Source organism: Microtus pennsylvanicus, chromosome 5 (genome assembly GCF_037038515.1).
Source record: "Microtus pennsylvanicus isolate mMicPen1 chromosome 5, mMicPen1.hap1, whole genome shotgun sequence".
Taxonomy (NCBI): domain Eukaryota; kingdom Metazoa; phylum Chordata; class Mammalia; order Rodentia; family Cricetidae; genus Microtus; species Microtus pennsylvanicus.
In genome coordinates this window covers 113,974,665-113,996,264 of record NC_134583.1, presented here as the reverse complement: position 1 = coordinate 113,996,264, position 21,600 = coordinate 113,974,665, and the positions used below count along the sequence as shown (strand labels likewise).

At 42.8% G+C, this 21,600-nt stretch overlaps 1 protein-coding gene across 2 annotated transcripts in view; it reads left to right on the top strand.

The window, feature by feature from the left end:
• The window catches only part of LOC142850387 (antiviral innate immune response effector IFIT1-like), a 36,405-nt gene extending 19,813 nt beyond the window's left edge, over nucleotides 1-16,592 (top strand). Inside the window, exons 1-2 of one of the 2 annotated variants that reach the window (XM_075973874.1) lie at nucleotides 5,461-5,560; nucleotides 14,625-16,592. In XM_075973874.1, coding sequence (XP_075829989.1) covers nucleotides 5,556-5,560; nucleotides 14,625-16,011 — 1,392 coding nt within the window. In that variant the 5' untranslated portion in view covers nucleotides 5,461-5,555 and the 3' untranslated portion in view covers nucleotides 16,012-16,592. Of the gene's footprint in view, nucleotides 1-5,460; nucleotides 5,561-14,624 lie in introns of those variants that run through there. The other variant, XM_075973873.1, reaches the window with a different exon arrangement.
• The last annotated feature ends 5,008 nt before the right edge of the window (nucleotides 16,593-21,600 follow it).

Here is a 21,600-nt window from a genome sequence, read left to right as displayed (position 1 = left end):
GTGAATCCAAGTGACTGTAACACCTCAAACACGGAGATAGGAAAAAGAACATACACAGTCTTAGATTAAAAATATAGTTTTAGAATAAAGTCTTTAAAATAGAGTAATAAAAATATGAAAATATATATAAAGATAAGAAATATACGGAGAGTTTGAATCCTATATGCCATATTGTCTTTAGATTTTTGACTGATAATGAACAAATGATAACTGATAAACGACACTGGTTTATGAAAACTGATAGATTCAATGACCCTACATATTTTAAATGTCTTGACCTCAAAATTTAAGTTGAAAGATGTGTTACTTTGGGATAGAAGTTAAGCTTTTGTTTCCATAGGAAATGAGAGGCCATGGATTCATTCCTGGTTAAGAAAAATCAGGTTTGATCAAGGAAGACCACCCCACCCCCCCACCCCCCCGCTGAAAAATCTCTGATGGGAGTAGATGGGCCAGATGATCCAACGTCTCAGAGTTCCTCTGAGTTCTACATCCAGAACAGCTTCAAAGCTACTCGCTGAAATGAGCCAGTCTCACAGAATACTCCAGTCAGGACATGACCATAATCCTAAATTTTCTCAGGATCCCCCAAAGATTATCAGTACCCCCGATTAACAGGAAGTAGTCTAGAGAATTTCACCCATATTCCCCCAAATGGGTTATGGATGTTTATTATCATGTAATGGAAGGTTGGGTGCAAGTTGTTATTAGTAATGGTCAGGAAACATTCTAAAAAGGGAGATTAGATTCAAGGATCTCTTTCTAAAAAGAAAAAGGTGTTGTAAAAGTTGCGGGCTGCATTCCTGGCACCCGGCCGCCTGCACGGCTAGCTTTATACACGAAATAATTACACGGAAACTGTATTCTTTTAAACACTGCCTGGCCTATTAGTTCCAGCCTCTTATTGGCTAGCTCTTACATATTGATCTAACCCATTTCTAATAATCTGTGTAGCCCACAAGGTGGCTTACCAAGGAAGATCTTAACCTGCGTCTGTCTGGAGTGGGAGAATCATGGCGACCAACCTGACTCAGCTTCTTTCTCCCAGCATTCTGTTCTGTCTATTCCGCCTACCTAACTTTTTGTCCTATCAGAGGCCAAGCAGTTTCTTTATTTCTTAACCAATGAAACAACAGATAGAAAGAAGACCCTCCTCCATCAAAAAGGGAGGATATAGAAATGATAGAATAAAAGGGTAGATTATTAAATCTACTTTAATCCAAAAAACAACATTAATCTTAAATATTTTACATGGCTATAAATTTTAGTTTTTTGGTACAAATTTAATTTTATTTCAGCTATGTTGTATGTATGTTTTTACCTTTGTTTGGAATATTATGCTCATACAACTCATTTAAAAATATAATGTATAATTTAAAAATGCAGGTTAGTAGTTAGTCATCCATTGGGGGCTATAGACCCTTGGCCCCTTGACTTTCTTTGTCTGCCTCAGACCCTTTGCCTGATGAAGTGAACTGAGCAAAGCACTTATGCCTGAAGCTGCTCTGAGCATGAAACCTTGATGGCAGGAGAGTGGGTTCTGATGAGGTCTGCGGCTGAAAGGTCCCAAGAACTGGATGTGGCTATCAGTTAAGGATCCCTATATAAGCTTCCCTGGAGCACAATAAACTTGGTACTCTTGTATCAAGGATGACCTGTGTCTCCGTGTCTTTGTCTGTCTGTGTGTGTGTATGTTTTTGAAATCTCCAGTTTAGATAGAGTTTTTGTGGTTAAAAATATAACAAGGAAGTGTCACATTGTTAAAACACCTAAGTTTCTATTGAGGATCCATACAAACTGTGACTTAATGATTAAGAAAAGGTTAATGATTAAGAAAAAGTTTTAATTTTTGAGTCCCAGTTAGTCCAATGAGCTCAATTTCTTTTAAGCTCAATATTGGGATATGTGGTCATAGGTTTCAGAGTGCCCCACAGCTGAAACAGAACATTGAAAAGAACGTAAAGTTAGACTAAGATGTTTTTGTAAAATAGCTTTGAGATGAAAAACCCAAGAAGACAAAAGTTTTAGAAAGGCATGTAGTTGAATGAGAAACTCTTTGAGGTCCGGGAATAAGAACAAAGCAGCCCAGTTTTTACTAGCTGAGGCATTTTTCTTGCTAGGAGTGTTTGATGACAAAAAGTGATGATTGTATCCAATTTGGCCCTCTGTCTCCTGATATAAAAAACTATTGATGAGTGGATATGTACTCTAAAGATTTAAAGTAGAGCTGGTGATTCTTTTTCATATGTGAAACTTTAGATATGTGATTTTTTTACGATTCCTTATAAGCTTACCTTTCAAGATAAGTAATAAAGTAAAATTGGCCCTGTTAACACCAATTTCAAGAGTATATTTAGTTGAAATCTCTTTTACAGTTCTATTCATCCTCTCTATCTTTCCTGAGCTCTGAGGATGATACATACAATGAAGTTTCTAATCTATGTCAAGGCAAGAACCTTAAAGAGCAACTGGGACAAGTTGGCCATGAAAGCTGGGCCATTGTTAGAACCCAGAGACATAGGGACGCCAAATCTGGGAATAATTTCCATTATTAATTTCTTAGCTACCACTTGGGCTATTTCCACTTGGGATTGAATGGCCTCTACCCAGACTGTGATGGTATCAACAAAGACCAGGAAACATCTGTAGCCATGCAATCTAGCTTGACTTCAGTGAAGTCCATTTCCCAAAATTCACCAGTATTGTACCTTGACTCCATTGGCCTGGGAGAAGCATATCCTTCTTTCCATCTACCTGGGCACAGGTCAGACAGCAATCAGAAATGCTCTGAAGTGTTTCTCAGTGTCCAGGTTTCCAGACATGAAGTGAGATGAGTTCTGAGATCTTCTTAGGTGACAAGTGCATGGAGCGATTCAAGGCAGTTGGCAAGTTTTGGCCCAGTATCTTTAGCATGCAGATTCTTCTGCCAGGTTAGATCCACCATCTGTTGTGGCTCTCCTGAGCCCCCAAGTCAGAATATGGTGTAGGAGGTCCTCTGTCTATGTGTTGCTTTCATTGGTTAATAAAGGAACTGCTTTGGGCCTATAGCAGAGCCGTAGGAGAACAGAGCTAAGTGTGGAAAACTAAATGGAATGCTGGGAAGAAGAGGCAGAAAGAAAAGCCATGGATCCTTCACCTGACACAGACAGCAGTTAGAATCTTGCCGGTAAGTCACAGCCACATGGCAATACACAGATAAATGGAGAGGGGTTAAATTAGGATATCAGAGGTAGCCAATATTAAGTAAGAGCTAATGGGCCAAGCAGTGTTTTAATGAACATGGTTTCTGTGTGATTATTTCGGTTCTGGGCAGCCGGGACAAACAAGTGACTCAACACGTACAGTATAGTACTTCAAGCTATTTTTCTGTTAACTAAACATCAGTTTTTAATTCAGCATTTTGTAGATAATCATTTATATAAACATTTTACAAAATAAAATAACAAGAGAATAAACTATGTTAAAGTTTTTATAAATGTAAGCACTAATGTCACACAACTTTACGTTAGGGCTAATTCTTTACATGTAAGTTTTCATGGAAAAATATTTTCATTAATATGTGTTACTATATTAGAAATATGCTTACCGTATTTTATGTGATTGTTTTCTTAGTCATGATGGCTATCATATTTAATGTTATCCTTTCTTCACATTTTTTCTTATACACATAATCTCATTTATTTTTTGACTCATATTACTTTTTAGAGGCTACTATTTAATTCACCATTTTTTGTTATTGTTTTAGTTTTGTGGGAATTGTTGGTATTGTTATTGTTGCTATTGTTTTGCTAAGACAAAATCATGCCTTGTAGTCCATATTGGCCTCAAATTCATTGTGAAGCTACAGTTGCCTCAAATTCCTGGCATTAATTGTCTCCAGCCTCACGTGTGAAGAGACTGTAAGTTTTTCAAACGCATTTCGCTAAATGCTACGTTCATGTCAGCTCATGTTATATATACCATATTAAATGCAAATTCAGAAATGAATGGAATTGTTAAATATCACCTAAATAAAATTGAAATATCTTAAAATAAATCACTTGCAATAACTGGAAACTTATTATATTCCATAATAATAGAGCATAATGGGTACAGTCTTCAAAATGGACTTAGGCAAGTTCCTCATTAGCTCTGTGGATGAGTGTTTGTTTTGGCAAACAAACATGTCAAGGCATTTGTATGAAGGTCACGGTATAACCTCCACCCGCCTCGGATTTAGTTCTACTTTGATGATGGATTCTGGGGACTAAAACCAGGCGGAGGCAGGATTGATAGCAAGCATTTTAACTCTGTGACATATACCTAGCCAGCTCACTGACTCACACCTCCAGGTTCTTCATAATTAAACTTCATAGGGGAAAATGTCCAAAGAGCCTCTTCCCCTCTTGTTATCCGCTGATTGAAGTTTAGGAATGAAACTCTCTGGTCAGGGAAAACTTTCAGGAGAGGATAAATGCTATCAAAGGGAGAGGGAGGTAGATATTTAAGTTTCTTTCAATGATTTTATTATGTTTGGAGGTGTGAAGGATGAGCTGTATTTGAGAAGACAGGAATCAATGGCCAGGCTAAGGAAGTAGATAGACCCCAGTAGGGCTGAGAAAGCAGATTAACCAAGAAACCAAGATGATAGACTAACATACTTGACCTAGACCTGAACCAGTCTGAGCCCCACTTTCTACAGTTTTCTATACTGTTCTTTTTAGCCTTTAGGACAGGATAGCATCAAGGCTGTGAATACAACACTCTAAAGAGTATTTATTTTTGTTTATGGGGCAGTGACTAGTGGCAAGAGCCCTTTACTAAAAACATCTCAGAACAATTAACACAAAGCAAGACTCCATGGCTCTAGGCTCTGGAATATTGACCTGGTTAAATGAAGGGTTAACTCCTAAAGCCTTAGGCGAACAGAGACGTTCTGCAGAGGGACGTGGACTTAAATGATGGCATCTCCAGAAGTTCATAAGGAAAGAAGGACAGCAAACCAAGTGGTATGGACCACTTCTGGACTGCAGGGGAACCGGCCTGCAGATGGACTCTGCTATCCCTAAACTTCCCTTTGCCATCCCATAAAATCCACATGACTATGGGCTCACTTCGAAGAACAAAGTGCAAAACTTCAGTTCTTTTGACTAAGAAACAGTTGTATTGGGAAGATGCCAGTCTGGTCCTTTATGTTCTCACTGCCTCCATCAACCCCTTTGTAACAGCATCTCCTGGTGCCAGGGATGTCTCTCTCTGGACAGACAGTGTAACTGACATGTTTGTCAGTTCCAGAGCCTTCTCCCCATCAGTTCAGAAGAGAGAGCAAGAAGGAAAATCCCTGGTTGTCCACAGTTTCACTAAGGAGAACCTGAAGGCTTTAGTTTCACTTTCCAGTTTCAATTTCCTACTGGTGCGTACCACACCTCACTTCCCTTTATAGAGCTGTTTCCCGGCTTATATCTGAGAGTCCAGTGGGGATGAAAGTCCACAACAGAGCAGAACATCAAGGAGGGATCTTGAGGAGTCCTGTCCTGGTGAAAGTCCAGAGAATTTCAGTGACCTCCACAGCCACGATGGGGTAAGGATTTCCCTGCTCAGCAGTTTGAGTGAACCCAGGACACAGACATTTGCTTGTGGCCAGTTCTGACTGAGTCTGCTTACATTCTTTTGTTCTCTCTTGTGGCTTCTCTTTCTACTACTCAGAAAGGAATAAGGAGGCTCATTGTACTGAGGATCCAGGAAATTTGTTTAATGATTGTAATATTTGCATGGGACTGGATGGGTGAACAGATGCTTGCTTCAGTTTGTAAGGCTGTCTCACACATGTAGTTCAAAATCCCTGGGTGATATATTAGCATGCTCATCCCATACAGAGAGACGGTTACCAATGAGAGCTTCAGGAATGGAACAAGGTGCCACTCTATGTAATTAGAGCCATAAACGAGAGCAGCTGCTGAGAGTGTTCTCCTTGCCGTATCCTGACCACACACATTCACTCCCCTTGAAATGTACCCAACAGACCCCCAGAGGATCTTTTGAGATGCTGCTCAAGGTTACTGTTCCAAGTGCTTTCTGCCCACCCTGGCTGGGTTACACTAAAAGAGAACACATTTCTTTCTGTCCCTCAGTAAGAGAAAAAAATATGGAAATTCTAATACATTTGATGAGAGCTATTTAAATATTTCCCTGCAAGAAACTAAATATGCCCAGGAATGTATGTATGTACACACACATATATATATTCACATCCATCCATATAAATATAAAACGTAACAAATGCTAGGCACCTGGAGTTTTTTTGTTTTTTGTTTGTCTTTGGTTTTTCGAGACAGGATTTCTGTGTAGTTTTAGAGGTTGTCCTGGATCTAGCTCTTGTAGACCAAGGCTCGTCATGAACTCACAGAGATCCCCCTACCTGTGCCTCCCAAGTGCTGGTAGTAGTGGAGTAAGACATTAACACTAGGCTCCAGCTCCCTGTGAGCTTTTTTTATGTAAATGTCTCTGACTTCTATGTTTGAAATTGCCTTCTGGGTCTAAAGTGTCAGTCAGTAGAGTGTTTTCTCTCGAATCTAGAGCTACAATGATCATCTCTTTCCTAGGCAACTATTGTATGCTCTTGCACATAGAACTATCTATAGTACGTGAGTATGCAGGAGGCTGGGAGCTTCTGTTGTATGATGAGAGAGATTACATAAACCACAGAGGCTTAAAATTGTGAAACGAAATCAACAAGAGTGCAGAAGATACTAAGGGCTGTCAGGTGACAGTCATGATCATAGGGTCAATGACTAAGCTGTGCCTGGGTCCAGAGTTCCCATGACTCTAGCAGGTGGCTAGAACTGTGGATTCCAAATGGGTGCCTGCGGTGTGAAAAAGGCTGGAGATCTCCAAGTGCACAGGGGAGGCTAGATGCTGAGATCTCCAAGTGCACAGGGGAGGCTGGATTCTGAGATCTCCAAGTGCACAGGGAAGGCTGGATGCTGAGATCTCCAAGTGCATGTGGGCATTGGGATCCAGGTTGCTCTCTGTCCCCGTTGCCCACAAAAATGGTGGCTGATTCTGTGCTGCTCAGCTTTCCTGCTGCAAGTGCTTATCCACAAGAGCATGTGCCTCCCCTTGGGGCACAGCTCCCCACAAGGATCCTTGGGGGCCTCCCAGTCAAGGCTGATCTCCATGGACAGATGGTGTCCAGATTTCAGAGCGTTCTTAGCTACCATGCCAATGTATTGATTTCCCATTATGTGAGGACAGCATCTCTAATTCCTGCTGTGGGTTGCTGTAGGCAGGGAAATCAAAGAAAAGCAGTATTGAATCTGATGTCCCTAGACCATGATTAATGTTCCTATAGAAAAATGTACATCGTTTCTACATGCCCGGGAAAAGAAGTACATGTATTTAGTGCTTTCAGAGACAGAGACAGAGAGAATCAGGGAAGGACAAATGCTGCCCTCTCTGCAAATGCAATGGCCAGCTGTGTAATGGTCTGCAAGAGGCAAGAAGGAAATGTGGTGGAACACTCCTTAGTCAGCCAATGTTGTTCACACCTCCAGATGCTGGCTCCAGGGGGGTTGTGCAAAGGTGGGGACAGACCACCCAAGTCTAATAAACTAGAAGCAAACTTTATCCCAGAAACAAGAATCCTGTAAGAAATAAAATTAAGAAGTCTCTATGGAGCTAGCTGAGACCACAGCCAGAGATGGATTTTGTTAGGCTGTGGTAAAAGGCCAGTTTCTGAATCCACCTTTATATAGTAGGTGCACCAAGCATTAGGTCTGAACAAAGGAATTTTTAAAATCTCAATGTAAAACTCAGATACAGATTGCCTTATTTTACAGTCTTCATTAACAGGGTTTTTTGGTTAAACCAGTGTTTGTCATTAATCTGTTGTTTTCCTTGGTACTTCCAGGTGGTGTTCGCTGAAGCCCTGTGGTCTCCCCTTTGATTCTGTCAGTTTCATAAAGCAGGGATAAGGCATAACCCAGAGGTCATATATCTGTTTCCTAACAGTTGACTCAGCTCATATCCTTAGGGTAGCTCTCAGTTTGCAGAGAGATGCTATGGCCTTGTACATAGAGCGATCGGTTATAAAGCAAAATAATCCATTTTTAATAGGTCATCCTGAAGCTGCTGAGAGAGCTGCTGACATTCTGTTCTCATTTTCCTAGACTCGACTTTATAATTTTTTTATTTCTACATTCCTGTTTCTGGAATCTACATTTTTATATTCATTGTCTTGGACTCTTCACTAGAGTCTGACCCTGAGCAGTTTGTTGTGAGTTTATTTAAGCCCAATTCAATATGAAAATACTTCTTTGGTGAATACAATGCCCTGTCCACAAAGAGGCATAATTGCAATGGAACTCAACTCCAAGAACTCCTTCTAAGAAGAAGGGTTGTGGAGATAGGTTTTATGTATTGCCTTAAGGACCCAGGGAAGGATCTTATGTGGTGTCAGTCATACAGATAATGTAGAGGACATTTGGAGCATTAGACAACTCTCTTCTTGATTTGGGAGCTTGGGGAGACTTTGTCCATACAGATAAAGCAAAGGCCATCTAGTTATTGGCCATTTCTGGTCCCTCTGTGGGAGCATTGTATATCTGGATCTACAGAAAGCACAGTCACCAGGCTATTAATGATCTCTGTTCCCAGCCTTCAGGGTGAAAAAACAAGCTATACATTTCTCCTCTTGAAGAAACAATCGTATGTGTCTATCATGGCTGGTGTCCTTTGTGCTCATCTGAGGGGACAAGGAGTTTGTGCTGCTGAACAGACAGAGACAGAGCAAGAAGAGAGAAACAAAGTGAGAGAGAAAGAGAGAGACAGACAGACAGACAGACAGAGAGAGAGAGAGACAGACAGACAGACAGACAGACAGAGAGACAGAGACAGACAAACAGACAGACAAGGATACAACAAAAAAGCTTCTTACACTTTTATTTCTTTCTAGCTTTGCTTATCAAATGTTATAGTAAAAGACCTGAGTATAGGAACAATGACCAACCATCCCCAGAGACACTTTTCAAATATTCAAATAATTGTGTCCAACATGAATTGAACTCTGCCATGGGCTCATGATTAGAAACAGAACTAGAGATATTTTATTATAAAACAGTGCTCTGGAAATTAGAATGGACAAGTGAGATGAGGGATAAGCCCAAACAGCACAGGGCATGTAGATACGGCATATCAAAGAGCCGTGGCTCCTCTGTTGGTTGGTACATCAAGAACATTTTGAGCATACATGAAGCCTAGGGAAGAAAGGGCTGTCAGTGTTTCTACTCAATAGGCCTTTTTTTCATGTTCACTGATGCCACTGTCTCTGGGGATCAATCTTATGTAACTCTCTGTAAGATCTGAAATACCACGTGACAGGAGAAGGAAGCATCACAGTTGCTTCCCTTGGAGACTTAGACTGGAGCTGGAGAGATGGCTCAGTGGTAAAGGGTTTGCCAAGCAAGTGTGGGAATGGCAGTCTCAGTGCTATACTGAGAGCAGAGCTGCCAACCACTCTCTTTCCTTCTCAGAAAACAAGCAGGTGAAGCCAAGTGCCTAATGCTGTCCACCGGCCTTCATAGGTGGGCCTTGGCATTTGCAGCCCCTCCACAAACACAGTTTAAATGCCATGGGAAAAGGAGGAGCATGGAGAGAACAAGGCTTAGAAGATGCCCCTAAGAAAAGTTACTTCCTGATCGTTATGACTGCTTTAAAAATATGTTTTTTAATTTTTTTATTTTTCAATTAAAATTAAAAAAAAACAAATTTCCACCTCCTCCCAGCCTCCCATTTCCCTCCCCCTCCTCCCACTCTTCTCCCCCTCCTCCCACTCTTCTCCCCCTCCTCCCACCCTTTTCCCCCTTCCCCCACTCCTCTCCCCCTCCCTCTCCAGTCCAAAGAGCAGTCAGGGTTCCCTGCCCTGTGGTAAGTCCTAGGTCCTCCCCCCTCCGTCCATATCTAGGAAGGTGAACATCCAAACTGGCTAGGCTCCCACCAAGCCAGCACATTAAGTAGGATCAAAACCCCGTGCCATTGTCCTTGGCGTCTCATCAGAAAAAAAAATTAAAAATATGTTTTTACTTTTCCTTAATTTACTTTAATGGTTTTTGTTTATTTTTGCTGTTAGAATCCAATGACATTTCTCCTTTTCGTTTCCTTTCCTCTTTCAAGCCCCTCACATTTACCCTCCCTGCTCTGCTTCAAATTCATTGCCTCTTTAGTGCATTCATTGATTTTGTATGTGTGTATATAAACATATATATGTGTGTGTACCTGTCCAGTCCTTATAATGTTTCTTGCTCTGGATGATATCAGGGTTGAACATCTGGTGCTCTACAGCCTAGCCGGGGGATACCAGCTCTCCCATCCTCACTGTACTGGTTGTTCATTATTTTTTGTGTATCATTGAGGCTTCCTGTCCATTGTTGTTATCCTTGTTCATTTCATCTTTGGCCATTCATACTAGTAAAATTCTCTAAAAGTTTGGAGGTGAATTCTATCTCTGGTCTTATGTAGAGAAATGGCATTCAAAACTAATAAAAGACTCTAGGATTTCCAAGTTGGAAGGGGCATCATTCTATCTAATCCCTTACTGAGATGTGTGCTTCTCTAAACCAAAAACCCGTGTCTCAGAGTAGTTGCTTCCAGATTGTCACTTCTAACCCTCTAATTTGTGGGAAAGTATTGATTTTATTTTCCTTTTTCTATCTCCCTTTTTCATAACCCTGCCAGAATGCCTTGAGACAAGGTTAAAATCTATTTTTCTGAAAGTATCTCTAACGTTCCAAGAGACTGAACTTTTGCCAGACTTGAAACCAAGTTAAAAATTGGGCCTGAGCACATACAGTTTTTTACACCATCACTCAGATAACAAGGACAGACAGCTCAAACACACACACCAGACAGACCACAGACCACAAACTATAGGAAGGTGGAAACACAGGGAGAAAACTGAGGAATACACCCTGGAGCTCTGTACCCACCCCTGGGCTCTAGACAAATGCCATGATTTAAACCATTCTTGCAACATTTTCTCATGGGTGCTTTTTCCATCCTAAATGGTGAATAAACTACTTTAGTATATCCTTCCTACTCCATTTTTGCATTCAGTTGCACGAGAGACTTTAAAATCTGCCCCAAAGAACCTCTTTCTTCAAATCAAATCCTTAGAGAGGCTAAATCAAGAAGTCAAAAATCATTTGGCTATACTAAGGTCTGAACTGTGTCCCTGTCCAAATTAGCCTCAAGGAAAGTACTTATCTACGGATAAAGTTAGAGGAAGGTGATTAAAGTTAGCTGAAGATGCAAGGGTGGGCTCTTCTGCTACAGGGCCGGGAGGTTTTCCTACAAGAAGAGGAAGAAAACAGAAAAGAGTTCTCAGAGTTCATTGCACAGACAAAAAGACTACATGAGGATCTAGCAGAAATGTGGTCCTCTGCACGTTAGGAAGAAACACCTACCAGGTGAGGTGCCATGTAGGCAGGCTCTTTGATGTCATGGCAATTAGTGTAGTAATCTTAGAAAGGGGAAGGCCTGTTCAGATTCCCTCTCCACTATTGCTAGGACTCGTAACTGGGGTCATCCTTGAAGATTCCTGACAATTTTTCCAGCATCAGGATTCTCCCCAACCCCATATTGGCCCCCTCTATCAAGGTACCTTTTACATTGCTCTCCTTTTCTGTCCTATCCTTTACTCGATCCTGGTGCAGTTTACCCAGAAGCTTTTAATTATTTTCCCTTCCTGGGACCCTGATGTGTGTGTCTCTTAGGGTCCCCCTTTTGACCTAGTCTCTCTGTGTTTGAGGATTGCAGCCTGGTTATTCTTTGTTTACATATAATATGGACTATGAGTGAGTACATACTATGTTTGTCTTTCTGGGTCTGGGTTACTTCAGTCTGGATGCTTTTTTCAGTCAGGATGCTTTTTCTGAACCATCCTTTTGCCTGCAAATTTCATGATGTCATTGCTTTTTAGTGCTGAGCAATTAGTGACTACCCTACTTGTCATCACAAAACTACATCTAGTAATTGATGGAAGCAGATGCAGTGACCCACATCCAAGCACTGGGCTGAACTCCTGGCATTCAGTTGAAGAGAGGGAGGAGTTGTCATATGAACAAGACTGGGAGGTGAAGAGCATGGTGGGAAAAAAAACCACAGAGACAGCTGACCTGAGCAAGATGGAGCTCATAGACTATGAACTGATAGTTGGGGAACCTGCATTGTGTTGAAATAGATTCTCTGAATGTGGGGTGACAGTCATGTATCTTGATCTATTGTGGGGCTTCCTGGCAATGGGATCAGGACCTATTCCATGTGCATGAACTGACTTTTTGGATCCCATTCCCTGTGGTGGACTACCTTTTTCAACCTTGATACAGAAGGAATGGTCTTGGTCCTGCCTCAACTTGGTATGTCGTACGTTGTTGAGTCCCCAAGAAAGGCCTTAACCTGCCTGAGGAGTGGATGGAGGGTGAAAAGAAGGAGATGTAGGGGGCAGGATGGAAGTAGGGAGGGAGAATTAAGATTAGTATGTAAAAAAAAGTATTTTTTAAAAATATAAATCCCCCAAGTTCTGTTGGCAAGGCACTATGCTCAGTGGTTCTCCTACGGCCGCCTGTATGCAGAGGGCTCAACCATGCAATCAGTATTCTGTCTCAGGTGTTTCTAAAACGCCATCCCCGGTGCTGTATATGCCTTTTTCTCTTATAGGGATATTTAGGCTGGTGCCATAATGTCTTGATTATTTTAGCTTTATAGTGATTTCAATTCTTTGTTTTCAAAATCATTTTTATTACAGGAGCGTCTTGGATATTTTCTAGCATTTTGGCCTGTCATGCAAAGCTTTTTTTGAGGCGATGGTGCTGTATTCTGGTCTCGTATTATTTAAAACTGGTGCTCATGGACCTTACCTGGGATTTTCAGAAAGCAGGCTTCAGACTTAACTGAAAGAATGAAGACAAAGTTCCTACAGTAGACGTTGAACCCAGAAGTGGAGGGCTATCCAGAGTCATCAGGATTTTGATCATAACATTTTCAGGATAGAAGCATAGGGGATGGGTGGGCTGGTGAGTCCAATGCCTGATTCATGAGGTTTCTAAATGGCTGTCATTTTCTATTTGTCAACACTTAAGGGCTCCAAGCTAGAGTGTTCCTTTATGGGATAGACCTAACAGGTATGGCACCTCCTGCTGCTATTCTTGGCATCTGATCAGATCAAAGCCAAAAACAGCTGATTTAAGCGCGATGGCATCTCTGGCCTCTGGCAGACAACTACCAACAGGACCAATGGCCTATTGCCGTCTAGCCATGGAAGACTCAAAGGTGCTGCTGTGGGTGCCTACAAAACCCGAGTCACACAATTCTATCTCTTGCTCTCAACACTGATAGAAAAGCAGGAAAGTCCTGTGGAGTTTATAACATAGCCATGTGTTTAGGTTCACTAATTTCCCCAAAGACCAGAAATGGGGAACACTGATATCATTCCCATTACACAGATGGGCACAGTGTGATATTGAGGTATTAGTGATACATTCTAGGGAAGTGATTGTCCTGCTCCATAGCAAAACAAAAAAGAACATGAGAGTAGATGCATGTTTAGAGTGCAGGGATTCTTTGTAACCATAGAAGAGGACGTATTAGGTGCCACTCTGTAGAAGCTGGGGGCTTATAGCCCCACCCAAGTAGGAGGAGCAGGCAGCATCCCACCACCCAGCTAGTGTATACCTGAAATAACCATAGAGAAAATGTATCAATTAAATTACTGCCTGGCCCATTACATCTAGCCTCTTCTTGGCCAACTCTCACATCTTAATTAACCCATTTCTATTAATCAGTGTATCACCATGTGACTGTGGCTTATCAGCAAGATTCTAACCTATGTCCTTCTCAGGCTGGAGATTCATGTAGTCTGCCTGAATCTGTTCTTTTCCCCAGCATTCTGTTCTGTCTTCCCCACCTACCTGAGTTCCGCCCTATCAACTAGGCCAAGACAGTTTCTTTAATTACCAATGAAAGCAACACAAATACAGAAGGACCACCTATAGCATTGTTGACTCACCCCCCCCCCCATCTATGTTGCCCAGAGAGAAAAGATCCAGAGAAAATCATATCGCTAGTGTCACAAGGCTGTCACAAGGCAGGGGCATGACCATTTTTTCTTAGTCAGCTACTTCTTACAGGACACCAGCTGTTTGTGTCTGAGATGAAATGGTAAGGACCTGCAATGACTGATACTTGGTCTTGAACCCATGGACAGTTTCTATTTAGGTCAGCTCAGATGGCAGGCACATGTACACAGTGGGGAAGGGGTAATAGTTTTATCGAGTTCCACATCTCAGGGCAGGAGTCTGACAAGAATGCGGGTGGGCCTGTATCTCTGTGACCGTGTCTAGTCTTGAATAAATAAATGAACTCAAAAGCTAAGATGGTAAGTACACATACATGGACATGCATGGTCAAGGAGACTCTGACAGTTGTAGTAAGTGGAGCTGAGGGATCGATGTAAAAAAAGATATCAAGAAATTCTAAATGGACAAAATGTTAGATTTCTAGGAAATAAGCAAGAATGTTGTAAAATGTGCTTTGCATGGTGTCAGATTCTGCCTAGGTCTCACATAACAAATCTTCTTGCTTCCTTCTCACAGAGAGAATGCTGGTGCTGATCAGGTCAAGGAGAATCTCCTTCAGCTGAGCTGTCACTTCACGTGGAGCTTGCTGTTTGAAGACGCTGACATACCCGATTTGGAAATGAGAATCTCAGAGCAGGTAGAGTTTCTAGACATCAAGGGGCCAGTGGGGATGCACAACCTCCTGGCCTACGTGAGACACCTGAAAGGCCAGCATGAGGAAGCCCTGCAGAGCCTGAGAAAAGCAGAAGCCTTGATTCAGGAAGAGCCACTGGGCAAGAGAAGTGTGGTGACCTGGGGCAACTGTGCCTGGGTGCATTACCACATGGGCAGCTTGGCAGAAGCCCAGAGCTACCTGGACAAGGTGGAGAATACTTGCAAGGACTTTGCAAGTCCCTTCCGCTGCAGGATGGAGTGTGCCGAGATGGACTGTGAGGAAGGCTGGGCCTTGCTGAAGTGTGGAGGACGGAATTATAGTCGCGCCATGGCCTGCTTTGCAAAAGCTCTGGAAGCTGAGCCTGAAAACCCCGAATACAACACTGGCTATGCAATAGCCGCCTATCGTCAAGACTTCGATGACAATAATATTTCTCTGGGACCCCTAAGGAAGGCTGTCATGTTAAATCCAGCAGATCCATATATTAAAGTTTATCTTGCCCTGAAACTTCAGGATATAGGAGAAAGAGAAGAAGCAGAAAGACACATTGAAGAAGCCCTCAGCAGCACATTCTGTCAAACCTATGTCTTTCGTTATGCAGCCAAGTATTACCGAAGGGAAGGCTGCATAGACAAAGCTCTCCAACTCCTACACAAGGCCTTGCAGACATCACCTAACTCTGGCTACCTGCATTTCCAAATAGGGCTCTGCTACAGAGAACAAATGTTCCAAATGAAGACACCCAGAAACACACCGTCCAGAAGGCAGGGCAGCACGCAGGAAATGGCCCAACTGGCCATTTGTGAATTTCAGAAGACTGTGGAACTGAGGCCCACGTTTGATGTAGCTTACGTTTGCATGGCTGAAATGCACGCAGAAATTCACCAATATGAAGAAGCTGAGGCAAATTTCCAGATGGTGCTAAACATGCAGAACCTTACAGGTCACAGAAAACAAGATATCCATCTACGCTATGGCCGTTATCAGCAATTTCATCAAAAATCAGAAGACAAGGCGATCACCCACTACTTAAAAGGTCTAAAAATAGAAGAACCGTCCTATGCCTGGAGGAAACTACTCATAGCTTTGGAGAAAGTGGCTGACAAAAGAATTAAAAATGAAGTTCGATTTGTGGAGAGTGTCAGCCTCCTTGGGTTAGTCCACAAGCTGAAAGGAAACATGCAAGAGTCCCTAATGTACTATGAGAAGGCTCTGAGGCTCACTGGGGAGATGAACCCTGAGTTCTGAATGCAGCTCACCTCTGTGAAGATAATGTACTCATCACTGAGATTCCATCCCTCCTAACTGACTGCTTTCCTCAGAACTGCAATCTTGCTGGAATCCAAGTACCTAAATGCATTGGCTCCTGCCACCTCTTTCTCACCCTCATGGTCATGTCTAGAAGGATCTTCTGTCCCCATTACACCTGCTCACTTAATGGCCAGGACTGACTCCTGCTGTTCTCAATGCTTTGAGTCCTGTCACAAACCTTTTTCCTTATATCTGTAATGTTAGAAGAAAGTCTTCATCCTCTCTCTGCCAGTGTCATGGACCAAAAGTCTTTTCCAATCAGAATTCAATTTTGATCATCAGGATCTCTTACTATAGTACAACCTCAGAGCAAAAGATTTGAGCAAAGGAGAGAGTTTGAAAGTAGGAGAGCTTTCACAGTCCTGGACACCCATTCACAGCTAATGAGAGACTTAAGTGTGGGGACTGTAATGCAAGGAAACCTTGCTGGGACCTTACAGACTGAAGAGGACATAAGAAGTTCGTCTGAATTTTTCTGTCCTATTGATAGTGTGTTATGTGTGATGCTTTTCCCTGCATTAAAATAAATCCATTAAAATTTACTGGAATCACAAGCTCTTTCCGTGTTATTTGTTGATAGTATTCCAAAGGTTAGTCTTCCACGGTACTCAGGAGGGCATGGGGTAGCAACACCAACTACCAGGAGTCGAGTGGGCAAGCATGGGAGAAGCTGTGCACATGAGAGCAGCACGTGGGATGTGAAAACATGAAGAAGGTTATTTCATTCTACACAACACCAGATAGTAAGGGTGACTGATGCTACCCTGGTACCTGAGCGCTGATATTTCTCAGTAGGAAGGTGATGCTTGGGATGGGCTTAGACTTCCTTTGCCTGACCCTTGGGAAAGTACAACTGATACTTTCTACAAGTTTATCCATGTTAAGCCAATAACATGTGTATTAAATTCAAGCAATGGAAAACTATGATGTCAGCTCTCAGGATTCATAAAGATGCTCGCTGGTAGTCCAAATCAATAGACAGGAAGAGTAACTGAGACGGGAGAAGAAAAGGGAACGGAAGAGAGAAAGATTGGGCAGCAGCAGGAAGACATGCAGTTTGATTGACAAGCTAGTATCTGGTTATTTGGCAGGCTCTTCTCTTCCAGGAAACCATTTCCACCTTTGCCTGAGGGGAGACATATTTACAAAATATTTCAGGGCATTTTATGTGTCTCAGATACTGGATGCTTCAGCTATCTGGCATGTCCTATTATCACTAAGCCCTGTATCCTGCCTTTAACTTCATGAGAGTTATAGGTCAAAAGTAGAGAACTGAAATGCTTAAGTTTCTTCCATTGATTAACGTGCCTTCAGTTCCCAGATCCCCGACTCACTGGGCCAGGATGCACCTTGTGCTCTATGTCTGCTGACCTACACTACCAATGCTCAGGAGCTCTTCTCTGCCCTCTGCTCCTCCTCTCCCTACCTTCCTGTTGTTTAACTGTCCTGTCAGCTCTTTGGGTTTTCTTTGCTCTTCTTCTTCTTCTTCTTCTTTTTTTTTTTTTTTTTTTTTTTTGGTTTTTCATGACAGGGTTTCTCTGTACCTTTGGAGCTGTCTTGGGGCAAGCTCTTGTAGACCAGGCTGGCCTCAAACTCACAGAGATCCGCCTGCCTCTGCCTCCTGAGTGCTGAGATTAAAGGCGTGCATCACCACCTCCCGGCCCACTTTGCTCTTCTTTCTCTCCTCATAGAGTTGTCTCTCCCATTGTCCTGACTCTTCTCCTTGACACAACTGCATGGATGAAACTTCAATGAGTTGTGGCCGCCCTGCACAGCTATGCAAGGGATAATCATGGGTGATACACTGTGCATGTGCACAAGCACATAACAAGCACACACCACTAAATAAGTATGAAAAATATTTAAATTAATAATACGTAAAACCACTGTGCTTTATGGTTTGAGAATCACACTGTAGCTAATAGTGTCATTATTGTTTACTAAATGTAGATTATGTGTACTTAGTTACCAGTACAGTTCCCAATATTCCATGATGATCTGTAGTTCAAAAGAGAAGTGAGAATGATCCCAATGAGAAAGAGCCTTAGATGAGTAGAAGGCCAGGAGGGGCTGCTGGTACTGATTGCTGGTGTTGTTGTCAGCATCGGGCCAAGAAAGATGCTGAGGAATCAAGCCAGGAGTCAAAAGGCCTAACCAAGTCAAAGGCAAGAGCTGCAAGTCAGGTCCAGGTCTAGATGGGTGATCAGGGGAAAGGGCCTTCAGTAGAGCAGACTGCACCAAGGGAGGGGACTAATGTTTGTCACATGGTTCTCAGCCCTTGACACAAACATCAAGTATCAGATGATAGGTTAGTGTGGGCTGTGACATCCCAGTGTCAGGTAACTGTCACTCTATGGATGATATCCTAGGGTGGAAGCAACACCCCTTCTTTATCAGGGTCCAATGTCCCAACATTAAGTATTTTTCTCTCTTGGACGTGAAGGGAAATGCAGGAATAATTGAGACACAGTTCACACAGCAGTATTGGAAGGGAGTCTCAGGCTTTTTACAAATCCTGAAGATTACCAATGGCCTGAGAACTTAGATGTCACATCATGTAGAAATATGGGCCTACACTTCTTCAATCTGATTTGTCAGGTAAGTCCTTGAGCCTGGTTTCCTTGAAATGCCCCTTAATTCACAACATTTTTAATGCATTTGGTAATCTTTTTTCAACACATACCATCTTTTATTGATTATCTGGAAGCTTTACATCATACACTCTGATCTTGAAAGTACTTTCATGTCTACTGCCCCGTGTAAACTTACAACAGAAGTAAGCAAACAAGAAAAATACAAGTTTCACTTTGTGTTATCTATATAGTATTTGGAACATCATCAAATTCTTAGTGCCCGGCCCCGGAAATACAACTGAATCCTTCTTCTCCCACACATTCACCAGAATCTAGAAGCTATGGATTGAGGAGAGCTAGTGTATGATTTTTCTGCAGGCCCCGGGCAGCTTGTGGTGGGTCCACAAACCAAGGTGGCTGGCCCCAGCCATGCAGAGAAAAGTTGGTCCTACAGACTGTGAGTCCCCTGGAAAGTGCAAGTTCCCTGTGAATGTGCAAGTTCCTGCCGGCTAGCAGTGTAGGCATATGGTCAGCACATCATGGACAGACACATTGTACAGAATTGAATTAGATATTTATTGGTTGAATTATGGAGGGTAAGGAAAAGGAAAAAAGGGTGTGAGATACAGAGAGACAGAGAAAGAGATAGAGGGAGAGAGAAAAGAAGGAAAAGAGGACAGAGCAAGAGAGAGAAGGGGGAAGCAGAAAAGGAAACAGAGAGAGAAAACAAGAAGGCGAGGGAGGGAGGGGCTGCAGGGAGTGGGTGTGACTCGTCTCTTAAAGTGATGAACAATCGTCACAGCTAGTCTTCATCTAGTTCACACGTTTTCTTATATTTATTCAGTCACTGCTTAATTCATTTTGGTTTGTTGAGACTGAATTTCTATGTGTGGCTCTGACTGTTCTAGAACTCCCTCTGTAGACCAGGTTGGTCTTGAACTCAGATATCTACCAGTTTCTGCCTATGGAGTTCTGGTTTAAAGGTGGAAAAAAAGAGTTGATATAGGGTAGCTGACATCACAGATGATTGACATCACACTTTGTCACACTTTTTAAGAGTTTTCTTTGGTGGCTCTCTGTCTAGGCTGTTATGTGTTTTAGGGGAAGGCAGTTTGGGAGGTCCAATGTCTGCCACAAAAGCCTTCCATATCTTCCCCTCTCAACCCTGCCTCTGCAGACTTCGATATCACTTTCACCACAAAAGTCATCTCTATGCTCTTTCCATTCAGTGGGAACATGGGTCGTGATGACACACTCAAATTCTGGGTATACTGTAGACCACAAACACAGCCCTATGCTTCAGTAAGAACACTAACTGAGACCCAGCTGTCATAGGCTGACCTGTCAGCAGACATCAAGATGCCCACCCACAACAATCTGGTACCCTGCAGAAGCACAGCCTACAGATATTGATGGCTTCATGCATTAGCAGAGACCAAGGATATCCCCATGGTCTTTGATGGATGCTGACGGCACAGAACACAGACTGCATTAGCACCATGGACCCAGACAAGACCCTTGCAACCACCCTGACCACAAATGTCACTATGGCCTCAGGTGATAACACAGACCTCAGACACTCACATGGCCTTTGGTTATAACTTAGCCCTTGGACAACAACACAGATCACTGCTGTAGTAGGGCCTGGGACTTGGACATAGGCCCTGACTGGGGTATGGCACAGACTTCTCCACAATGATCTTGTAGGGAAGCCTCTTTTCCTCTCCCATGTGTAAACCATTTGTCAGTCTGGGTTGAATGAGTGCTGAGCTCAGCTGGTGTACTTTCTGGCTCTCTAGTGGCTAAAGTGTTTGTGATATAAGCCCTATTCTTTGGTTTCCATTTTTCTAGGCCCAGTCTCTGTGCCTGCCAAGCCCTGACCATTCCCTGGATCAGGGTCAAGACAGCCTGCCAAAATTTTGACCAGTGCTCCAGTCTACTTAAACTGCTTTCCTGGAAAGTTCCCTCCTGGTCTCTTTCCTCCACTCCCCTGCTCCAGCCCGTAATTACATTCCTGGTATCCCGGTTCCCCCTAGTGGCCACTCAAGAGCACAGGAGTCCCATTAAATTTGAATATTTGTAAGTTTGACTTGTAATTTGGCTTGATTGGGATTTTTGTGTCAGCAGAGACTCACGTTAGGAATATTCCTAACATCTTGGAGGTCCCACCGTGTAGGGTGGCCTTTCTTCGTGGCCATAGGCCACATGTCAAAAGCCCCCTAGTCCACAGTCTGAGCTCTCCAAGCCCCTCTAAAATCAGCTCCCAGGCTACAGAGCTGTGTCTTTGTGGGTCCCTTTTTCTGGTCTATGCTACAGGTGTTTGGGGGGACCCATTTGTACTTACTTTTATCGATTATTGGACCCTTGTGGAAGCTGCGGGCCTGCACCTTGAGTTCTGACCTCAGTGGCTAGAACGGCAAAACCGGGTCTAGAGGAGATGGACTTTGTTTGCTTTAGGGACACCTAGCATTCAATTTCCCTGATCCACTTAGAAGGAAGAGCTATTTTAGTGGACACACTGTAATAGACTTAGGCCACGCAGTTGGGCATAGACTTTAAAATGGGCACTTGCAGTTCAAAGCCAGATCTGCTGTCGCCCCTGGGATACCTCTTACAAAATCTTTATAAATTGGGGCTGTCCGATGCAATCTGTCCCGAGTGTCTAATTTCCCTATGCAACTAAGATTTGGCCTCAATACTATCTTGACAATGGGATGCATTGGATACCAGAAGGAAGCCATGGGCTTACCATCCTCTGGATCCTAGAAAATTTTTGTCGCCTTCAGAAAAAATGGGCAGAGCTTACATATTTCCATGGTTTTTCAGCTCTGTGCTCTTTCCCTTCCCTTAGTAGCCAGTGTCTCGCAGCATTGGTCTTGGTAGCTAAGGCCACAACGCCTCCAAATTTCCAGTCATCTGAGAATTGTGACCCCAATAATTCCAGCTGGACCAT